Genomic DNA, 19,891 nt, shown 5'->3' with positions numbered 1-19,891 from the left:
CTCCCCCACGCACACGGAGGTGTGTGGCTCTCCCACGTGGGGGCCCCTCACTCCTCAGCAGGTGCCAGTGCACAGCCTGGGCACAGGCAGACGCCGTCAGTAGACAGCACGGCCGGGGGCGGCCTCAGACATCCCCCACCTGCCCTCATGTGGTCACCCCCAGGGACCCCCAGAGTCCTGCCTCTCCCAGGTGCACCCCCCACCGTGTCCACTCCTTGCGGGGGCCCATGCCACCGGCTGCCAGGCTCCAGGTGGTGCCCCCCCGACTGGGATGTGCTCTGGGCCAGGGCGCAGGAGCCAGGTGACCCCAGATCTCTGCTGCAGTCGCTCAGGCTGACAGAACAGCGGGAGAGGCAGCTGAGTGGGGCCCAGGGGCCTCTCAGCCACTGGGTGCCATGGGACACCCTCCGTGGAGAAGACGCAGGGAGACCTGCTCCCAAACCTCCCCGAGCACCAGTTAGAGCTCGCTCTCCCGGCTGCCCACGGCCAGAAACCCGCAGCGGCCCTGCCACCGGCTCTGCAGCCCACCGCCTCCACTAGGGCCCACGGTCACTCTCTGTGGCCCCCAGCGCCTCCCAGGGGACAGCAGCCAGGGCCGAAGTTCAGGGAAGACTGCCAGGGTTCAGTCAGCTGCTTCCAGAGCCTTCCGGCCACGCCACAAGCTCAGGAGGAGCAGGGGCCAGCGGGGGCTGGGGCAGCCGGGACAGAGGCCGGCCCCGACACCGCGTCCTTGGCTCAGGGACAAGGGATGAGGAAGCTGCGCCCGGCGTGATAAGCGCACCCATCCTTCACCGCGGCGGCCACAATTCCTTCACCCCGGGCTGGCGTCGTAAACTAGTTAATACAGTTGTGGCCTTGCTGGAAATCAGCTCCAATGCGGGTGGGCGTCTCCGCGGAGGTGGGCGGTGCTCCACAGAGGGGACCTGGTGGGCGATCCTTCTTGCGCAGGGCCGACCTCCGCTGGCGGGGAGCTGGGCCGTGCAGGCGTGTCGACACCCCGTCCCCACGCTTCGGGCATGCTTCGCCGTGATTTCACAGACCACAGAGGGCACGGTGAGCTGCTCGCTCTGGGTCGACGCGTGAATCACACGGGATTAGCGGTCACGGAGTTTAAGATGATCCGTGCAGCGTAACGACTGCGCACCAACAGCAGAACGACACAAAAATGCACGAAACCCCAGTGGAAACAGATCCGCACGTCCTGGTCACTGCGTCTGCGCGGCGGGAGGTTAGGAGCCGCGCTGTCCCTGAGCGTCTGAGCTCTGTGGCGTCAGCACCCCAGGACCCGGGGAGGGCGCCCTCGGCTCCCGTGTGCGGCTGTGCCTCTCGCGGGCTGCCCCCCGAGGCTTTGCCTGCGAGACGGCGAGGGGCCCAGCCAGCACCCCGGCAGAGGGGAGCCCTGCCCCCGCGCCCCAGCCGCACGCACGCCGCAGCCTCACTGGCCAGGTCCACCCGCGCCCTCTAATGTTTGCTGGGAGGCCGCCGCCTCTCCAGGCCCCAGTGAACTGGTATTTTCCTACCTCGTGTGGGGAAGGCCCCTTTGCCTGGAAATGATGGTTAGAGAACTTGGTGGGTCATGTAACGACAGACACGACAGGTTCTCAGCCCCACCTCGGACCCCCCAGATGGACCCACGGGGGCCTCAGGACCTCCAAGACCGCCTGCTGGACACGTGGGCAGCTGGGACGCGACCCCCCGCCCCGAAATACGAGGCCGTGAGCTCCTCCATCCCACCACTCCTGAGGCGCTCTGGAAAGGAACCGTCAGCGGCTGCGGGCGGCCGGGGACCCACCTCGGGGAAGTAGTCCTGCGGGAACTTCTCCTTCTCCAGCATGGGCGTGCTCTCCAGCGTGTCCGAGTAGATCTCCTTGCCGGTGACTTTTTTATACTTCTTGGCTGGAAAAGAGCAAAGGGGGACACGAATGACCTCATGGCTACGCCCCACCCAACCGGAGCAGCCCGTGGGGAGCTCGGGAGGCCCCTGGGGGGGAGGCCGCGCGGCTCCGGGGGCCGCCAGTGGCTCGTAAATTCCCACTCCACGACCCGGAGCCTGACACTCCACTTCATTATCCCGGAGAGCTTCCAGCCTGCAGATTTACAAGGGCTAATTGGCCTCCTCTGTTAAAACTGTGAATATATTTAAGACGGCTGCAGAATAACCATTCACTCATACCTTAATACGAATTTACTTAATAACATCGATTTCCTCCTCACATGCAGCCGACATCACTCATGTCCGGGGAAGAGCAGTTTTTCTGTGAGGCTGAGGCACAGGGAATACGGCGTGGGGCGCTCTGGACTTCACTGGGCACAGCTCCCCGGACCCCGCGTCTGGGCTGACGCCCCTGTGGACAGGGCTTGGCCTCGTCCTTTCACACCCAGGCCCAGGCCCACTTCCTTCCCCCAATGGGTCACCCCAGGCCCAGGGTGCGGTCTCACGCGTGGCCCGGTGGCGGGGGCAGCTGGCTTCCCCACAAGATACTGTGCAGGGAGCTCGGGCAGCAGCGGGCCAGACGCCTGCGGGGCCTGCTCCTGGGCCGGGAACACCTGGCACCAGGTGAAGCTCCTGCCAGGGGTGACGCTGAGCTGTGCTGTCAGTTTCTGTGGGGTCCGTGATTCTTGCCCCACAGCAGCACCAAGGACCCACGGATGGGAGCGCAGAGTGGGAAGTTCATGCGCAATGTCTTGGGACGAAGCTCTGGCCACTGTGGGTGTCAGGGACAGTGAACCCCAGGTTAAAGCAAACCACGGCTGGTAAGGCCTGTGATAACCTGCCCCAGCAGCAGGAGACAGGATTTGGTGACTCAGGGAATTCAGGACAGAACAGTGACGTGGAGACATCCCCCAAAGGCAGAGCCGCACGCTCACTGTACCCACTGTCCCTCTGGTCTTGTTCCCAGACACGAGGATGATCACTGAGAGCACAGGTGCATGTGGTTCTGAGGCTGGTCCCCTGGTGTCCCCTCACCAGTCACCATGGCCTCCAGAGACCCCCTGGGGGAGACAGGACAAGCCCCGTTAGCCAGGAGGCTGAGCCAGGGGGCAGGTGGGCACAGTTTGAGTAAAGGAACAAGTGGCCACCACGTGGCCGTGACCCCATGCCTGACACCCACCACCACTGGAAATGGTGAAGTGTGTTAATCACCGGAGGCGGTTCCTGGAGCCACCCATCCACGTCCGTGGCAGGACATTTATCAAACAGCAGCCCCGTGCGCCATCACCACACTGGGGAGGTGCAAGTGCAAGCGCCCATCTGAGAGGGCGGCGGCCACCTGGCCCGACACAGGCTCTCCTCCGCGGGGCACCCATCCACGCCTGGGGAGGGCGGGCCTGAGCACCGCGAACTGCTCCCTGCGTGTCCCACCGGCAATGCGACGCTTCTCCGTGGCCTCGGCCTGTAGTGGCAGCTCCCCGGTCTTGCTCACCCGACTCCCTTTCTGCCACTGAGTCCCCAGCAAAGGCCCAGCTCAGATGTCCCTCTGCGGCCTCGACCCTCCTGGGCTCTTCCTCCTGAGGCAGGACACCGGGCTGCCGGAGCACCAGTCCCTGAGCTGCAGGGGTGGACGCCCCGAGGTACATGCTCCCAGGACCAGTCCCCCTAGGACAGGCGCCCACGGTCCTCCGCGGGCCGGGCGTGAGCAGGTGCATGAGCAGGGGCAGCGGTCGGCAGTGCCCCATGGCACTGAGGAAGGGCACAAGAGGCTTCAGAAGGCAGTTTTGCTTCAGAGGCAAACCCTCGTTGCTTAAGAAAGAGGGCGGGACCGGGAGTGGAGAGCAGGCGGCCTTCGTGCTTCCTTAAGGAACAGACTACTTTTTGGAGCAGTTTCAGGATAAAAACACTCGGGCGGGAAGCAGGTAAGCGCCCAGACTCCCCAAGTCTGTCGGGCTCTCGACCCGCCGCACTGGCGCCCACGGCGTGCGGTTCCTGCGGAGGCCGGGCTCGCCGCCTGCGCTGTGTCCCACTGTCCAGACGTGTCGGGGCTTTGCCCGCGCACCCGCCTCCCGCAGCCCCTCCAGCACCGTGTCCTGCCTGCACCTAGCCGCCACCCTGTCACCAGCACCCACTGCTTTCACTCAGAAATACACCTGCGGTGCCTGTGTTTTCTGTGGCTCGACGGCTCACTTCACTTTACTGGTCATGTTCCACTGCTGGAGGGACCACAGGTTGCTGACCCACTCACCTAGAAAGGACACATTCTGGTTCCTCCCAGTTGTTGGTAATTATGAAAAAGAGGCTGTAAATATTTCTGTAGGTTTTTGTGTGGCTGTAAGTTTTCAACCCCCCTGGGTGACACACCAAGCAGCATGTTTGCTGGGCGGCCTAGTAAGCCTCAGTTTACTTTGTAACAAGCTGCCAAGCTGGCAAAGGGGTCGCACCACGTTGCACCGCAGCAGTCCTGGGTGGGAGCTCCCGCTGCTCCCCCGTCCTCCTGGCGTCTGTACCATCAGCAATCTGGGTGTTGGCCGTCCCAACAGGTACGTGGAGGTCTCCTTACCCGTGACGTGGAGCCCACCTTCGTAGTTTTATCTGCCACCTATTATACATCATCTTGAGTGAGATGTCTGTCGGAACTTTTGGCTCATTAATTGGGTTTTCTTATTGTTGAGTTTTAAGAGTTCCTTGCATATTTTGGATTATCAGCTGGGTTTTTTTTGCAAATATTTTCTTCCAGTCTGTGGCCTCTCTTTCCATTTGTGCAGAGATTTGTAAATTTAATGAAGTCCAGTGCATCAGTTTTCCTCACGAAATGTAGCATTGTATTTAAAAAGTCATTGCTGGGATCCCTGGGTGGTGCAGCGGTTTGGCGCCTGCCTTTGGCCCAGGGCGTGATCCTGGAGACCTGGGATCGAATCCCACATCGGGCTCCCCGGTGCATGGAGCCTGCTTCTCCCTCTGCCTGTGTCTCTGCCTCTCTCTCTCTCTCTCTGTGACTATCATAAATAAAAATTAAAAAAAAATAATAAATAAATAAAAAGTCATTGCCAGACCCAAAGTAACCTAGTTTCTGTGTCACCTTCCAGGCATTTTATACTTTCATACTTCATACTTTGGTCTCTGATCCACTTTCAGTTAACTTCTGTGAAGGTGTGAGGTCGGCTCTAGATTCAGTATTTTGCAAGTGGACGTCCAGTTGCTCCTGCACCACCTGCTGAAGAGATCATGTTTGCTCCACCGTCAAACATCCATCGACTATTTATGTGGGTCTTATTTCTGGGCCCTACTCTGTTCTGTTGATCTTTTTGTCTATTTTTTTCACCAACACCACACTGCCTTAACTACTAGAGCTTTTACAGTGAGTCCTGAAGTCGGGTAGCGTCAGTCCTACAACTCTGTTCTTCTGTCAACACTGGGTTGGCTGTTCTGGGTCTTTTGTCTCTCCACGTAAACTGTAGAATCAATTTTCTGAGGTCTACAAAGTAACTCGCTAGAATTTTGGTTAACATTGCACCGAATCAATGGATCAGGAAGGGAAGAACCAACATATGGACAATACTGAGTTTTCCTGTCCATGAACATGGGATACTGCTCCACTTACATCCTCTCTGATTGTTTTCAGCAGTTTTATAGTTTTCCTTGTATTAATCTTGTACATATTTCACTAGATCTATTTCTGAGTATTTCTTTTGTGTGTCTGCTGTTTTAGAATATACCCCAGAGCCCCACTCCATGTTTTGGTTTGAATGCTTGGGTTTTGCAAACTGTCTTGTTTGCACAGCAAACTTTTACTAATTATTTACTTGAGTGATTCAGTGGTTTTACTTCTGTTATTTCTGAAATTGTTTTAAATAATTTTTTTAGAGATTTTATTTATTTGACAGAGTTCTGAGAGAGAGAGTGCGTGTGCGCACACACATGCGTGCAGGGGCACATAAGCTGGGGGAGCGTCAGACAGAAGAAGAGGGAGAAGCAGGCTTCCCGTGGCGCAGGGAGCCCGATGTGGGGCTTGATCCCAGGACCCCGGGATCATGACCTGAGCCAAAGGCAGATGCTTAACCCACTGAGCCACCCAGGCACCCTGTTATATCTGAAATTTTGACATAAGTATTTTGGGATTTTCTAGCTATCTTTCTGTTATTGATTTTTAGTTAAATTCCACTGTGGTCCAAAAGTATACTTTGTATGATTTCTGTTCTTTTAAATTTGTTGAGGAGTGTTTTATGGCCCAGAATGTGGTCTGCCATGGTAAATGTTCCACATGAACTTGAGAAGAATGTGTGTTCTGCTCTTTTTGGAGAGAATATTCTATAAATGTCAATTAGATCCGGTTGATTGATGGTGCTGTTGAGTTGAACTACGTCCTTCCCAATTCTCTGCCTGCTGGATCTGTCCATCTCTGATAGAGGGGCAATGAAGTCTCCACCTGTGACACTGGATTCATCCATTTCTCCTGGGAGCTCTATCAGCTTTTCCCTTCTGTGTTGGATGCTCTGCTGTTGGGCACACACACGTTAGGAACTGTTAGGTCTTCTAAAGAGAACTGACCCCTTTATCGTTTGTAATAAACAGCCTTCTTTATCCTCGATGACTCTCCTTGCTCTGCCGTCTGCTGTGTCTGAAATCATTTGCTACTCTGGCATTCTTTTGACTGGTGTTAACAGGCGTGGCCTACCTCTCTCCATCCCTTTACTTTCAATTTCACATGTTAATGTGTTTTTAAGTGGGTTTTTAGTAGACAGCACATAGTTGGGTCTTATTTTGTTAACCATTCTGACGATTTCTGTCTTATAATTGGTGTATTTGCACCACTGACATCTAAAGTGAACCTGGATAAAGTTCAAGTAAGACTCCATATTGGTACCTTGTCCACCTATTGCCTCTGTTTCCTTTTTTTGTCTTCTTTTTTTCTGTAGACTTTTCTGGTTTAATTGAGCATTTTGTATAATTCCATGATTTCTTCTCTATTAACATGTCAACTGTATTTCTTTTTAAAAATTTTTAGTGATTGGGGCACCTGGGTGGCTCAGCGGTTGAGCATCTGCCTTTGGCTCAGGTTGTGACCCAGAGTCCTAGGATCGAGTCCCACGTCGGGCTCCCCGCACGGAGCCTGCTTCTCCCTCTGCCTGGGTCTCTGCCTCTCTCTCTCAATCTGTGTCTCTCATGAATAAATAAAATCTTTAAAAAAATAAAAATAAAAGTATTTAGTGGTTGCCAGAGCTGCAATATGCATTCACCACTGACCCAAGTCCACTTCCATGTAGCACATAATCCTCTACAGGGAGGACAGGTTCCCTGCCACAGAGCCACCAGCTCCTCCCCCCCATCCCTCCTAACATCACTATTACCTATAAGCTACAGCCACATGATATGTTGCTGCTGTTGACACTTGGAGCAAAAGTTATCTGTCAGATTAAGAATAACAAGAAATGAAATATTTTACTTTTGTTTATTCCTTTTCTTAACATTTATTCTTTCTTAACGTAGATCTAAGTGTGCAATCTATAGCATTTTCCTTTTGTCAAATACATTTTAATATTTTTTGACAGGTAGGTCTACTGGAAACAAATTCCCCCAATCTTTGTCTGAGAAAGTCTTTATTTCTCTTTAACTTTTGAAGGATAACTTTGCTGGATACAGAATTCTAGGGTTTTTTTCTTCTACCAATATAAATATTTCACACCACTGTCTTTGCTTCCGCGGTTTCCGATGAGAAGTGCGATGTACTTTGTATCCTCATTCCTTTCTAGGTCACCCCCACCCCACCCCTGCTTCTTTCAAGGTCTTCTCTTCATCTCTGGCTTTCTGCAGCTTGAGTAGGACGTGCTTACGTGCAGCTTATGGGCATCTGTCTGCTTGGTCATCTATGAGCTTTCTGGATCTGTGGCTTGGTGTCCATGATTAATTCCGGAAAAATCTGGGCTATTACTTCAAATATTTCTTGTTCCCGTCTCTCTTACGAGTGCTGCCTCTTAGTGCACATGCCTCACCTTCTGCATGTGTCCCACAGGGCTTGGACATCTTGTTCTGCTTTTGTGTCTTGTTTTTTTTTCTCTCTTTACTTTTCAGTTTACAAAGTTTTCAGTGACACTGGCTCTGTCCTCAGTGGTGTCTAGGCTGGTGAGCTCGTCAAGGGCCTGGTGCATTTCTGTCACAGTGTTCTCTCTCTTTTGAGCTTTACCTTTTGATTCATAGAGTTTCCAACCTGACTCTTGTTACCCATCTGCTCTTGCACGCTGTCCAGTTTTTCCATTAGCGCCTTCCGCATATTAATCACAGTTACCTGAAATTCCCTGACAGCTCCAGATGGAGCCCACGTCCTAGTCTGGCTGCAAACGTACCTGTTCTCTTCACACTGTATCTTCTGTCCTTCAGTCTGGCCCGTAACTTTTGGTTGAAAGCAAAACATGAATAATTGGAAAAACGAACTGAGGCAGATAGGACTTTTACGTGAAGCTTTGTGTTTCTCTGGTGAGGAGCTGGCCTGTGGTTCCTGCAGGGGCTCAGAGACTGAGATATCCTCCCCTGTCCGGTTCTTGTCTCCTCTGCCGTCGCTGTGCTCCTCCTGAGAATCCTTCCTGAGCAGGGGCTGAGCTTTGCAGACTGTCCACCATGACCCCTGGTGCGAGGATGGGCGCTGCGGCTGGGTGGAGGGCGCTGTCCCACCATCGCTCGGGCCGCAGGACCCGGGCGCAGACTTCTCACGCGCTCTCGGCACCTCAGCCCCCTCAAGTACCGCAGCAAGGCCAGGAGGCTAAAGCTGTCCACCGGCCTCCCCCAGGCCCTGGGCCGCTCTGGTGACATGGCTGTCCCCGGGGGCAGGCCTTCAAGGAGAACGAGCGGCTCCTTCCCTCTCCCCCCACCAGAAGGGCCGGGGGCTCTTCTCTGACCTTCACCACGACGACCTGGTGGGGCTCCTGCAGGCAGAGCTCACCAGAGTGGGGGGGCCGGCCTCGGAGGTCCTCTTCTCTCTCAAGCGCCCCAGAGCCCCCAGCGTTCTGCACCCCAGCTGCTCTCACCAGTGCCCCTTGCACAGGCTGCGGCTCCCGGGCTCTGCCCGCCGGGCCCTCCAGCCTGGGGCAGCTCTAGCTCTGTGGCTTCGCTTCTCGAGGGACCTAACGGGCTCGCTCCACCCTGGTTTGCTCAGCACCATCCACGCTTGTCAGGTGTCGGACCAGAAACTAGTGTCCCTCCCACCCCTTTTCGTCACACCTTCTGGGAGTCCTCAAATTTCTAACTAAGTACTAAATTTAGGCTATTGCTTCTTAAAAACTTTATTCAAAATTTTCACAAATTTGAGACTGTTTCTGCTGTAACTTAAGTCATACGAGTGAGCCTTAAAGAGCAGGGCCCACAGCCTAGGGGCAGGTGTCCCCGCTCCCCTGAGCCCCGTTGTGCCATGCACCTGCGCCCGGGGCAGCAGTGATGTCATGCTCGGCCACCGTGCGCCTCCAGAGGGAGCATGTACTCCTGCCGCAGACGTGCCCAGGCACGGTCACCACCACCGTCTCCACTCATCCCCGGGAGGTGCTGGAGTGGGGCGTATCGGCTACTGTAGTTAGTTTCAAGCACACCACGGCCAGCTGGGTGTGTCACGGCTCATCTGATTTAGTGATAAAACGTGTATGGAAATGGTTACCCAAGAAAGGGAGGAAGTTCAGTAGACCCGCTACACACCTAAGCCTGACGTACGTACAGGCTCATGAGAAGTGCAGCCCCGCTCCGCTTCCAGCTCCACCTGGAGCGCGCTGTGCCCGCACACCTCCCCTCTGCTCACTCTCGCCCACAGCCCTGCTGCTCCGGAGCACCACCCATGGGTGTCCAGCATCTAGTAACATCAGGGCAGTGGCCTCTGGCCTGTCTCTTGTGAGGTTTGCAAGGCTACTTATTCCCAACAAGTCCCCGGGTGGGAAGTCAGTGCTTGTGTTTAAAACTCTGTAAAGAATCCTGAGGCAACAGGGCCGATGAGAAATCATCCTGCTGGCTGGAATCCTGTTCTTAGTGCTGATGAAATCACTACTCAAGCAATTTAGGGAAGACTGCTTCTCAATTTCATAAGAGGTGATCTGTCTCCTAAGTGAGCAAAGATAATGAATCTGAACAAACTGACATAATTAGTTGCTCTCCACAGTTATTACAACTTCAGTGACATCTCAAATTAATGTGATCTGGCTCAGGAGCCGACACGGAGTCAGAGTCACGTGTGGTATGAAGAGGGTGTCGCAAGAGGTGTGCACACAGACACCCACCGCCGAGCAGGTGGACGCGGGGCCGCTGGGCCGCTGGCTCAGTGTGTGGAGACACAGAGACAGGAGCTTCTTAGGATGAACCTCCTCCACGAGCACAGGTGCTGGCCTAGAAATGCGGCCGGTTTTGCCCTCCACCGCTACCATCAGCTCTTTTTAAAGACACCACCCTCGCGGGCTGGTCTCCATTCTTGCCCATTTGATACAGACACAGACACGAGACCATTCCTCGTCCTCTGGACTCCACTGCGTGGGAGCCAGTGCCACCTGCCGGCCCTGCCTGGGGAGCTGGGGGGGGAGGGAGGGCGGGGCAGGGTCCGGGGTGGGGTGGGGTCCAGAGCTGGGGTCCAGAGCTGGGGTCCAGAGCGGGATGGGATCTGGGGTGGGGTGGGGTCCAGGGCAGGGTCCGGCAGAGGTGGGGGATCCAGGGCGGGGTGAGGCCAGCTGGGGAGTCCCAGAAGAGTCTTACCTTTAAAGTCAAACTGGTAGATGTTTTTTAAGGATTCGTGAAGAAAATAAAAGCTTCCTAGCGCCTGCAGAGCAAAGAGAGAAACCGAGTGAGACCAGCACTGGGGACGGTTTGAAAGCAGGTTCACGTGACAAACAAAAAGCTTGGCTGAACCAGAAAGGAGTTCAGGCATCAGGCCTTAATCGCGGTCCCTGGGATGGGTGTGAGCCCACCAGCGCCACAGCTCGGGCTCTTCCCCGACAGCGCACACCCACTAGCACAGTCCCGCCTCGCCTGTGAGGGCCGCGTCCTGCGGGGAGGGGCTTGCCTCCGGCCTCCATCCTCCTCCATCCTCGCCACCTGCTGCACTCCACAGCGGCCCCTCTCTGCCCACCCTGCTCCCTGCCTTCCTCCTTCTCCTCCTCCTCCTCCTCCACGAGGGGCGGCAACAGCACTCCCCCCAGAGCCACTGGCCCCGTCCCCTCCGTGGACCCCGGGGTCCAGTCCTGCTCTCACACTCAGGTGAAGGCAAACCTGCAGAGGTCAGGCTGGCAGTGGGGTGACCCCTGGGGAGGGGTGCGTGGGACGCCGGACATAAAGTTATTTCTGTTGATGTGACATTCAAACTCGGTGTGTTTCATAGGCTTGTGTGTGTGTATGTATGCACGTGTATACATCTGTGTGAGTCGGTGTAATGTGTGTACGTGTGTGCATGTGTGCACGTATATATACCTGTGTACACGTACACATGCAATGTGTGTAGTGCACGTACACCCGTGTGTATGTAGGAATGCCCGTGCGTGTATACGTGTGCACGCGTGTGCATATACGTGCACATACATATATGTGTACACACAGATACAGACTGTGCGTGTCTGTACATATGTATATATATTTTATTCTTCTGCTAAATCTGGCAACCCCAACAAGGGGCCTGGGGAGACCTTTAGGTGACAAAAATACCCTACGACTAGATCGCAGTGGTGGTTACACCCTATAGGTTTCTCAAAACCCACTGACCTATACCTTAGAAGGGGTGAATTTTACCTTTTATAACCCTGACTCATGCAACAACCCCCGTCGTCCTGGAGCTCCCACCCCCTGGGACAAGATCCTGCAGGGGACAGAGGACCCGCAGGCAGAGCCAGCAAGGCTTCTGCCCGAGGCTGAACCAGTGAGGGCCGGGGGTATGGACACCAGGCAAAGGGGCAGGTCAGTGCACGGCGTGTGGGGCTGGCCACGCAGGAACGCCGGCTGTGACCAGAAGCCCTCGGGCCACCCCAGGCAGGGCCTCCCTGGAAGGGACACTAGGAGCCACTGGTGGGGCCCTAACCCCTACTTTTCATTTTGCAGCTTCATGCGGAAGGCTGAGGAGGTGGAAAAGCTGGGGGCGGACGGGCAGACAGAGAAGGGCCAGTGTGCGAGCCGGACAAGCAGGCCCTTGACACCGGCGCCTCTCCCCCAGTTCCCAGCTGCCAGGACCTGCTGCACACACTCCACCCTCCCGCGTGCGGGCACATGCATACACGCACACACGCACACACGCACACACAAGCACACGCACATACATATGCACACACATACACATGCACACATGCACATGCACATACACGTGCACACACAGGCAGCAGAATCATTTGAAAGCAGCTGCCAGCCCCACAACCCTTCAGGCTTGACGCACTGCAGCGGGCTCTCCCGGTTAGAACGTTCCCCTTCGTAACCACACACCAGTATCTCTGCAGCAAACGGGCAGGACACCTCAGATGACCCATATCAAAGCCCAGACTAAAGTTCCCAGCCCCCCTGCCCATCCTCCATCCCTGCCGCTCCCCCGCAGCTGGTTTGGCCCGGCTTCCTCACGGAAGGGCTGCCTGGGGGGGGTGCGCGGGGGGGATGGAGGTGCACAGTGCAGGCTGCCCACGTCCCCTCTAATCTGGGTGATGGCCTGCTGCAGGGCTCTCCACAGCCCCCGAACTCAGGGGTGCTCTGCTGGCTTCCTTGTGCCAGGTGTGGTTGTCTGCACGCCTTCCAGAGACCTGTTGGTGGGACCCTGCCCCAGTGCCCAGGACACCAGCCAGTGAGGACGGTGGGTGCAGGGGGTGCTAGTGACCTGGGGCACACATGCAAGCCCCATGCACCCCGACCCCAGCATCCCTCCCGCCATCCCCACAGATCTCCGCAATCTGGGAATTACAGTTTCCGGCAGGCTCCACGGCCTCGGGGCACCACATTCTCAGCCATCCCACCAATGCTGCCTGTCACCATGGCCCTTCCCTGTGGAAGATGCTGCAACTGCGGCCTCTGTCGAGCTGGGCCCCAAATACTGCCAGTCGGTCAAATGGTCAAAGGGCACAGATGCTCCTGGTTCTGGACGCACGTTGCTGATTCCACAAAGGGCACGTGTGTTCAGAGCCACGGCCCGGGCCCACTGGCAGAGGCTGCAGAGCACCCACTCTCCGCGAGGAGCCGAGGCCCAGGCCAGGCACCGCACCGCGGGTCCGGGCTCTGCCCCATGCGTGGCTCTCCCACGGGCCCGGGCCCGGGCAGCCGGCAGTGTCCTTCACCCGGGAATCCACGGGCAGAGAGAGGACACCTCCTCGAGTCCAAGCACAGTGCCGTCTCACAAGCCTCCCTGATGGGATCCAAAGACAAAGTCCTGACACTTCCCGAGGTGCAGGCGTCCCCAGGGAACTTCAGACCCCTCCAGGTTTCGGGCCCCTCTCCGTGGCCCAGCGCTTCGCTCGCGGTGGCAGAGTGTGTGTGTGTGTGTGTGTGTGTACACGGGAGAAGCTGCAAACTCGCAGACCAGACGCCTGCTGACTTGCCAAAGCACAGCACTGAGGCCTCGTCCTGATTCCTCGGGGAGACCTTCCCGTGTCCGTGAGCATATTCAGCGAGGGAGCAGCCGGGGACTCGGTGCCAACGAGTGGAACGGAGGGCTCCCTGCACCCCGCCACCCCCCGGCGTCAGGCACCTGCCTCGAATCCACTCAGAGGACGGCGCACGTGTGAGGACGGCCAGCAGTTGCCGTCTTTGTTTCGTAACAAGACACGGTTGAGTTCCCTCCAAGTAGGAGGGACGGGAGCCCGCGGCCCCCAGAGAACGTGCAGGACGACGTCCCTGAGTGAGCTTGGCAGCTGCGGCCCCGCAGACGTCCGCCTCGGGCAGGGCGTGCTTCCGTCTGATTCCGGAAAAGAGGGCGCTCAGACGAAGTGTCAGGAAATAAACGTCGTGGAAACCTGTAACCACTGCCTTGTTGAACCTGCACCCAGCGCGATCAAGCTAATACCACGTAATGAAGTTGACAATAAACGGAAAACACCGCCAGTGCAGGTGTCGCAAGTGTAATTCATGGAGTCAGAAAATCCATAATTAGCTCTAATGAATATTTAAAGTCAAAGTTCAAGCTAACTTTTTCAATGTTTAACCCGCTCTATCAATATGGCTCAGGGCACGCACCCGTCACCGGACCCGGCGACGTCTGCACAAAAGCGCGCCCGGGCCTGCGGACGGGAGCCCTGCACTCGCCGGGCCCTCCGACCACGGCACCTGTCAGCACTGTGCTCGCCGCGTCTGAGAATATTGACTGCTTGCCTGTTGGGCTAAAAACAATTAAAATACTTTTTACATATTTATAAACCCGACTGTCAAGGGTGGCAATTAATTCTCCATTAGTGAGACGCAATCCAGTCGATGCCGTACTCCTGCCGGAACAGCTCACACGAGGTGGCTCCACCCACCGTGGGCCTGGCCTGGGGGCAGGGGGCAGAGTTCCGGGCTCCTCCAGCCCAGAGCCGAGCCCCCTGCAGCGTGGGGCTGGGAGACCCCGGCTCCCGCGTTCGACGGAACACAGCAGGCCGCGGGTCCCCGACGCCCTGGGCCTCCGTCCACCTGGGCACCTGCGCGGCCTGCCGCCCACCTGCCCCCGCCCAGCAGCGGACTCGGGGGCAAACGCCATGAAGCCAGTTCTCGGCCCAACCGGAATCCGCTAACGTGATGCCTGGCCCCACGGCCACGGGCTTGCTCTCTGGAGTTGAAGTCTGACACCAGGCAGCCGCCGCGGGGGCGCAGACCACCCCACGCATCACGCCCCTCCTCCAGCGGCGCTGCGCACAGGCCGGGGGTGACCTGGGCCTGGACAGAAGCCAACCAGGAAGCAGCACAAAGCCACTGTCAGAAAGGCCTCCATCACTTTTTATTTGCAAACAAATCAGAGGCCCAGTGATTAATCATGCCTGCAGTTAGGTTAGCAGCCAAAGTACACAGCATTGACCTGCAGGCCTCCCGCATCCGGCTCGCTCTTCCTCGCAACACAGAACGTTCCTAACGCTCACGTCAGCGACAGCAGGCAGAGGCTCTCGGGAGCACATTCTTCTTCTGCAGACACCACGGAGAGCGTGTCGAGACTGACCCCGAGGGGCGACGGGCGCCCCACGTCCTCATCAGTGTCGGCGGCCCCTCCCCACGGCCCCTCTGAGTCCCCAGGACACAGAGCCACGGCGGCCTCTCCCAGGGGCTGGGGCTGGGCTGGGGCGGGAGGCGGGGAAGCCAGCTGCGGGGTCGGTACCCGGGCGGGGTCCTGGCACAAATGCCACGCGGCCTTCGGTGAGCGTGTCCTCCTCCAGGACGGCACACGAGCTGCCTCTACGGGTAAAGTGTCTTCAACTTGCTATGTTTTTAAAAAATAAGTAAATGGATTTAAGAACAGGAACAAGAACTTCCTGAGATATTGTTGATAATCGTCAAGTTTACAGCAAATCAGAGAACCGTAGCTGTTCTAAGTGAGAACCAACGGATGAGAATGAATCACAGCTGGAAAAGCCTCCTCGGGGGGGGGGGAGGGTGGTGACGGCCCTGGCACATGGCCCGCTCTGTCCCGGCGTGGGCGGGCAGCTCGGGGACCCCGTGTGACGGCCGTGGCCTCACCCGTGAGCGTGTGGTGTGCGCTGAGCAGGAGGAGCTCCGGGTGCAGCCCTGAGACCGCATGGGGACGGGCACTCGGCTGCGGGTCAGCCCCTTCCACACCGTCCCCTTGTCCAGATTCGCGGCGACCCGAGCGCTGAGGACACACACGATGGGGAGACGGGCGTGTCCCACATTTTTACTCTAGTCCACACTCATGGGGCACGTGGAGCTCACTCTCAGAAGCGGGAGCCCTCGGGAGGTGTGCACACGAGTGCGGCAGCAGCACCTCCCGACACACGAGCTCACTAACGCTCAGCAGTGCCAAGGTGGGTGAATACAGTCTGCACTCTCCTACGATGGCGTACCACGGGCGAGGAAAGCAAACAAGTCGTACCCCAAACCCAGATGGGCTGGGAAAGAGGAAGTCCCTACAACTGAAGTTGTAGGAAGTTGTAGGAAGTCCCTACAACTTCATATGGCCAAGGTAACAAAGACCTTGGAATCAAAAGGAGCTGAAATTAAAAAAAAAAAAAAAGTGATGTTAAGACTCTACCCCAAAAAAGGAATAAAATCATAAACACAAAATTCAGAGCATGAGGGTGGGGGTTCGGGCAGGTGCCTGTGTGCACCTGCAGTTACACCTGAGAGGATGCTGCTGGGCCTCTCCCCGCAGGTGGCCGCCATCCTGGACGGCAGGGACCAGGCTCCGAAGCTCAGCGCGCTCAACCCCATCAATCCCACTTTATCTACTCTCCGCAGGAGCTTGGGGTTTTTCCATTCAGGTATATTTTACAGACGTTCCAGACTGAGCCTATCACCTTAGCTTACTTTTAATGCTCTGTTACAATCCAATCTGTAGAAATACTGCGATTTTTATCCCTCCCCTGTTAGAGGTGGAGACCGTCTCCAGTGTTTTCACTACGACGACTGCTGCCACGGTGAACACGCGTGCACAGTCCTGGAGCATGTGACAGGCATGCGAGGCGCACGTCTGCACTGAGTGTGCATATGAGCCTGGGGCTTCCGGGTCACAGGGTACGTGCACCCTCAGACGCAGGCGTCATCAGGGTGCCCGGGCGACCCCACTCCCCAGCACTTCCAGCAGGGCCTGCGGCTCCTCATGCCCGCCCAGGCCTGGCCTCAGCACACTCTGATCTTTGCCCGTTGGAAGGTGTGAAATCACACATCACTGCTGCTTGGATCTGCATCTTCGTTATGCTGTCAGAGTCGTGCACCTCTTTTTAGATTTGGGTTTCTCCTGGGAATTCCTTATCAGTATCCTTTTTTCTATTTGTCTTTTTCTCATTTTATAAGATTTTTAATCTTTAAATATAATTGGAAATTATTTCTCCACCTACTACTTGCTTTACAAAGAATTTCTCCCTCTTTAGCTTATCTTTTTGTGACAACTTTCATTAAACAAGAAGTTTTTGATTTTAAAGTAGTCAAAGTAATCAGGGCGCCTGGGTGGCCCGGTCAGTTCAGTGTCTGACTTTTTATTTCGGCTCATGTCATGATCTCGGGGCGTGAGACGGAGCCGCACCTTGGGCTCCATGCTGAGTGTGGAGCCTGCTCGAGGTCCTCTCCCCTCCCTATGCCCCACCCCCGACACACTCTCTCTCTCTCTCTCAAAAAGTAGTCAAATCAGTCAATATATTCCTCTACAGTCTCTGCTTTTATGTCTATTTGGAAATAGTTCCCTAGTTTGACTCCACAGGGATATTCTCTGTATCTTTGTGTAAAAGCAGTAAAATTGTGTTGTATCCATTTAAGACTTTCCAGTAACAGAGACTTGTTTGCGGCTGTGGCACAAGGTAAAGCCCCACGATATTTCATTCTCCCCACGACTTACCTCGCCACCCTCACAGCCTAGCTGCGCACCTACTGGAGGTCTGTTCGTCGGTCCTCAGTTCTGTCCAATTCATCTGTTTCTAGTAATACTTTTTCCTATTTTAGCTTTATAACAAGTGTTGATATTTACTCATTTTATTCTTCCTCACGACCGCTTTCATTATTGGGGCCCTCTGTGTTTCCATGAAGCTGCTAGACCTCGGGGTGTGAGATCGAGCCCCACCGGGGAGTATAGCTGCTGGATCACACCCACAGCATCTCGCTAGGGTCTGGATGAGACACAGGACTGGGGGGCGGGGGAGATTTTTAGGATATTCAGCTTTCCTTCCCATAAATATGATACATCTTTAACCATATATTTGAAGTCTTTCAAAAGGTCTTCTAAAAAAGGTTCATGATTTTCTCCATAAAACCCTTGAAGCCCTTTGGTCAGACTCAGTCACCTTCTGGTTTCTGTTGCTTTAGAACATGTTTTTTTAACCGCGGTTGGTCACCAGCGACCAGGAGTGCTGCTGGCCGTGGTATGTTCATCTTCTGTTTAGCAACACTGCTCAGCTTCCTTGCCGGTCCAACAATTAGGGATTCTGATGATTTCTGAGGGCTTCTTTAGGTTCACTTCTTATTCACAATCTTTAGGCCTTTTCTTTCCTCGTTCTTTGTTTTGTCTTGTTGCAGCACCAGGTGGAAAGAAGGAGCCTGGCTCTGAGAGCACTGTGCATGCTGGGAGGGCAGCAGGGGGATGCACCTGATTTGATTTTCTGATAAATTTAAAGTAAAGAAAAAAGTAAGGTCAAAGATGACCGAGGCGTGGTGAAGGAAACGAGTGGGCAGTTTTCTGGGTGGAGGAGACTCCAAGAGGAGTGGGATCTGGTGGGAAACAAGTAGCCAGGATGAAACATCCACGCGGGGACGCCCCACAGGCACAGGGCTCCTGAGTCTGGGTCCATGTCTGAGCAAGACGGGACATTTTATTGTCTGTGAAGGTTGCGATTAGAAGTGGTGGGAATGCCCAGGAGGAGACGTCGGAGGGCTGAGCCCGGGGCAGTCTGCAGCAAGGTGCGTCGGCAGAGAGGCCTGCTGGACGGGGTGAAGCGAGACGATCACAGGCCGTTTCTGGTCTTTAATCAGTTAAAGTAGTGAATCACTTTTAAACATTTTAAAACGTTAAGCCAGCCTTGCACTCTCGGTGTCCACCCAGCAGGCCCATCATGGTGTGTTCACACGTGGTTGGATTCTGTTCCTAATACCGCGTGTAGCAGTGTTACAGTTTCCAAGCTTGTCTGTTCCCACGACCCCAGCGAAATGACTCTGCCAGTCTTCAGTGACGTCCCACCCAGATCCAAAGTGTCCTTACACTTTCACGGCACTTGTGTTCTCAGCAGCACAGATCGCCTGCCCTTCCTTCCTCCTTGACTTCCGGGTTTGAGGACGAGTGTCAGCCTGTCTGGACTCTCCTCCTCCCCCAGGTGACGACACACTGCGCCTGGAGCCCTCTCCTCCTCCCTCTGTGGGTCTCCAACCTCCCCTCTTGCAGGGCCCGGGGCCTCCCTCTGAAGGCCAGCCACAGCGGCCAGGGGTGCGCAGCTCCACGTGCCTTCTCGCGAGGAGCCCATCTCTCCTGACCGAGGGCATCACTGCCTCACCCCCTCCTGCCCCCGGAAACGGAGGGCCTCCGGTCCCCTCCAGCCGCTTCTGCACCCACACTGTGAAGTCCTCACACCACAGAACCGCTGTCCACCTCTGTCCACTCGCAGCCCCACGCCGGGCCAGGACCCCTGCTTCCCCCGCGGCTACTGCCCCTCAGCCTCTGCAGCCGGCGCCGGGGTGACCTTTTAGGCAGAGAACGTGACCTGTCACTCCCCTGCTCCTCAGTGGCGGCCAGCACACGGGTCCTCCGGGCCCGCTCTTGCACGTTCCCAGGCCCCACCCCAGTGCACACACCCGCCTGCCGCCGCAGGTCTCCATGGAGCGGCTGCCTCCTCTGAGCAGCCCTCCCGGACTGCTCGTGCAGAGCCTCGGCAGCCCCAGCACGGCCCCCCCCGCTTCCCAGGGCTGCTCACTGTGGCCGCATGCCTGTTTCCTTCCCAGTCCTGCCTTCTTCACCAGGAGGGGTGGGAAGCTCCTTGTCGGTGTTCCCATCACCTCGGAGCCCCCAGCTCCTGGCACGCGGCAGGAACCCAGCCACGCCTGGCTCAAGGAGAGGGAAGCAGAGATGCCCCCGCAGGGCTGTGCTGAGCGGCCCGAGACCCAACACGCGGGACCGTTGACTCAGGTTTCAGAGGACAGCCTAACGCACGGCTGCCGGCGTCTCCAAGAAGCTGAGCGTGGCTGCAAAAAAATAACACTTTTTATCAATAAGGGGAACAAGTCTTTCACGAGAGTAGGCCCCCACCCCGCTCCTGGTTTTGAACCAATTTAATAGATTGAGTAATAAATCAAAGCAAAGTTACTGTAACAGTCATTAGATTATAAACAATAATAAATGAAACAAAGCTTTTGTTTAAA

The 19,891-nt window shown here is 56.0% G+C and overlaps 1 protein-coding gene across 3 annotated transcripts in view; it reads right to left on the bottom strand.

Annotated features, from left to right (window-relative positions):
• Nucleotides 1–19,891, bottom strand: part of INPP5A (inositol polyphosphate-5-phosphatase A) — a 162,416-nt gene that overhangs the window by 49,825 nt on the left and 92,700 nt on the right. For all 3 annotated transcript variants that reach the window (XM_072740507.1, XM_072740505.1, XM_072740506.1), the window contains exons 5-6: nt 10,652–10,715; nt 1,793–1,896 (exon numbers count right to left, since the gene is read on the bottom strand). In XM_072740507.1, the coding sequence (XP_072596608.1) occupies nt 1,793–1,896; nt 10,652–10,715 (168 nt within the window). The remainder of the gene's footprint in view (nt 1–1,792; nt 1,897–10,651; nt 10,716–19,891) is intronic.

Source organism: Vulpes vulpes, chromosome 15 (genome assembly GCF_048418805.1).
Source record: "Vulpes vulpes isolate BD-2025 chromosome 15, VulVul3, whole genome shotgun sequence".
Taxonomy (NCBI): Eukaryota; Metazoa; Chordata; class Mammalia; order Carnivora; family Canidae; genus Vulpes; species Vulpes vulpes.
This window is presented reverse-complemented; position numbering and strand designations above follow the sequence as displayed.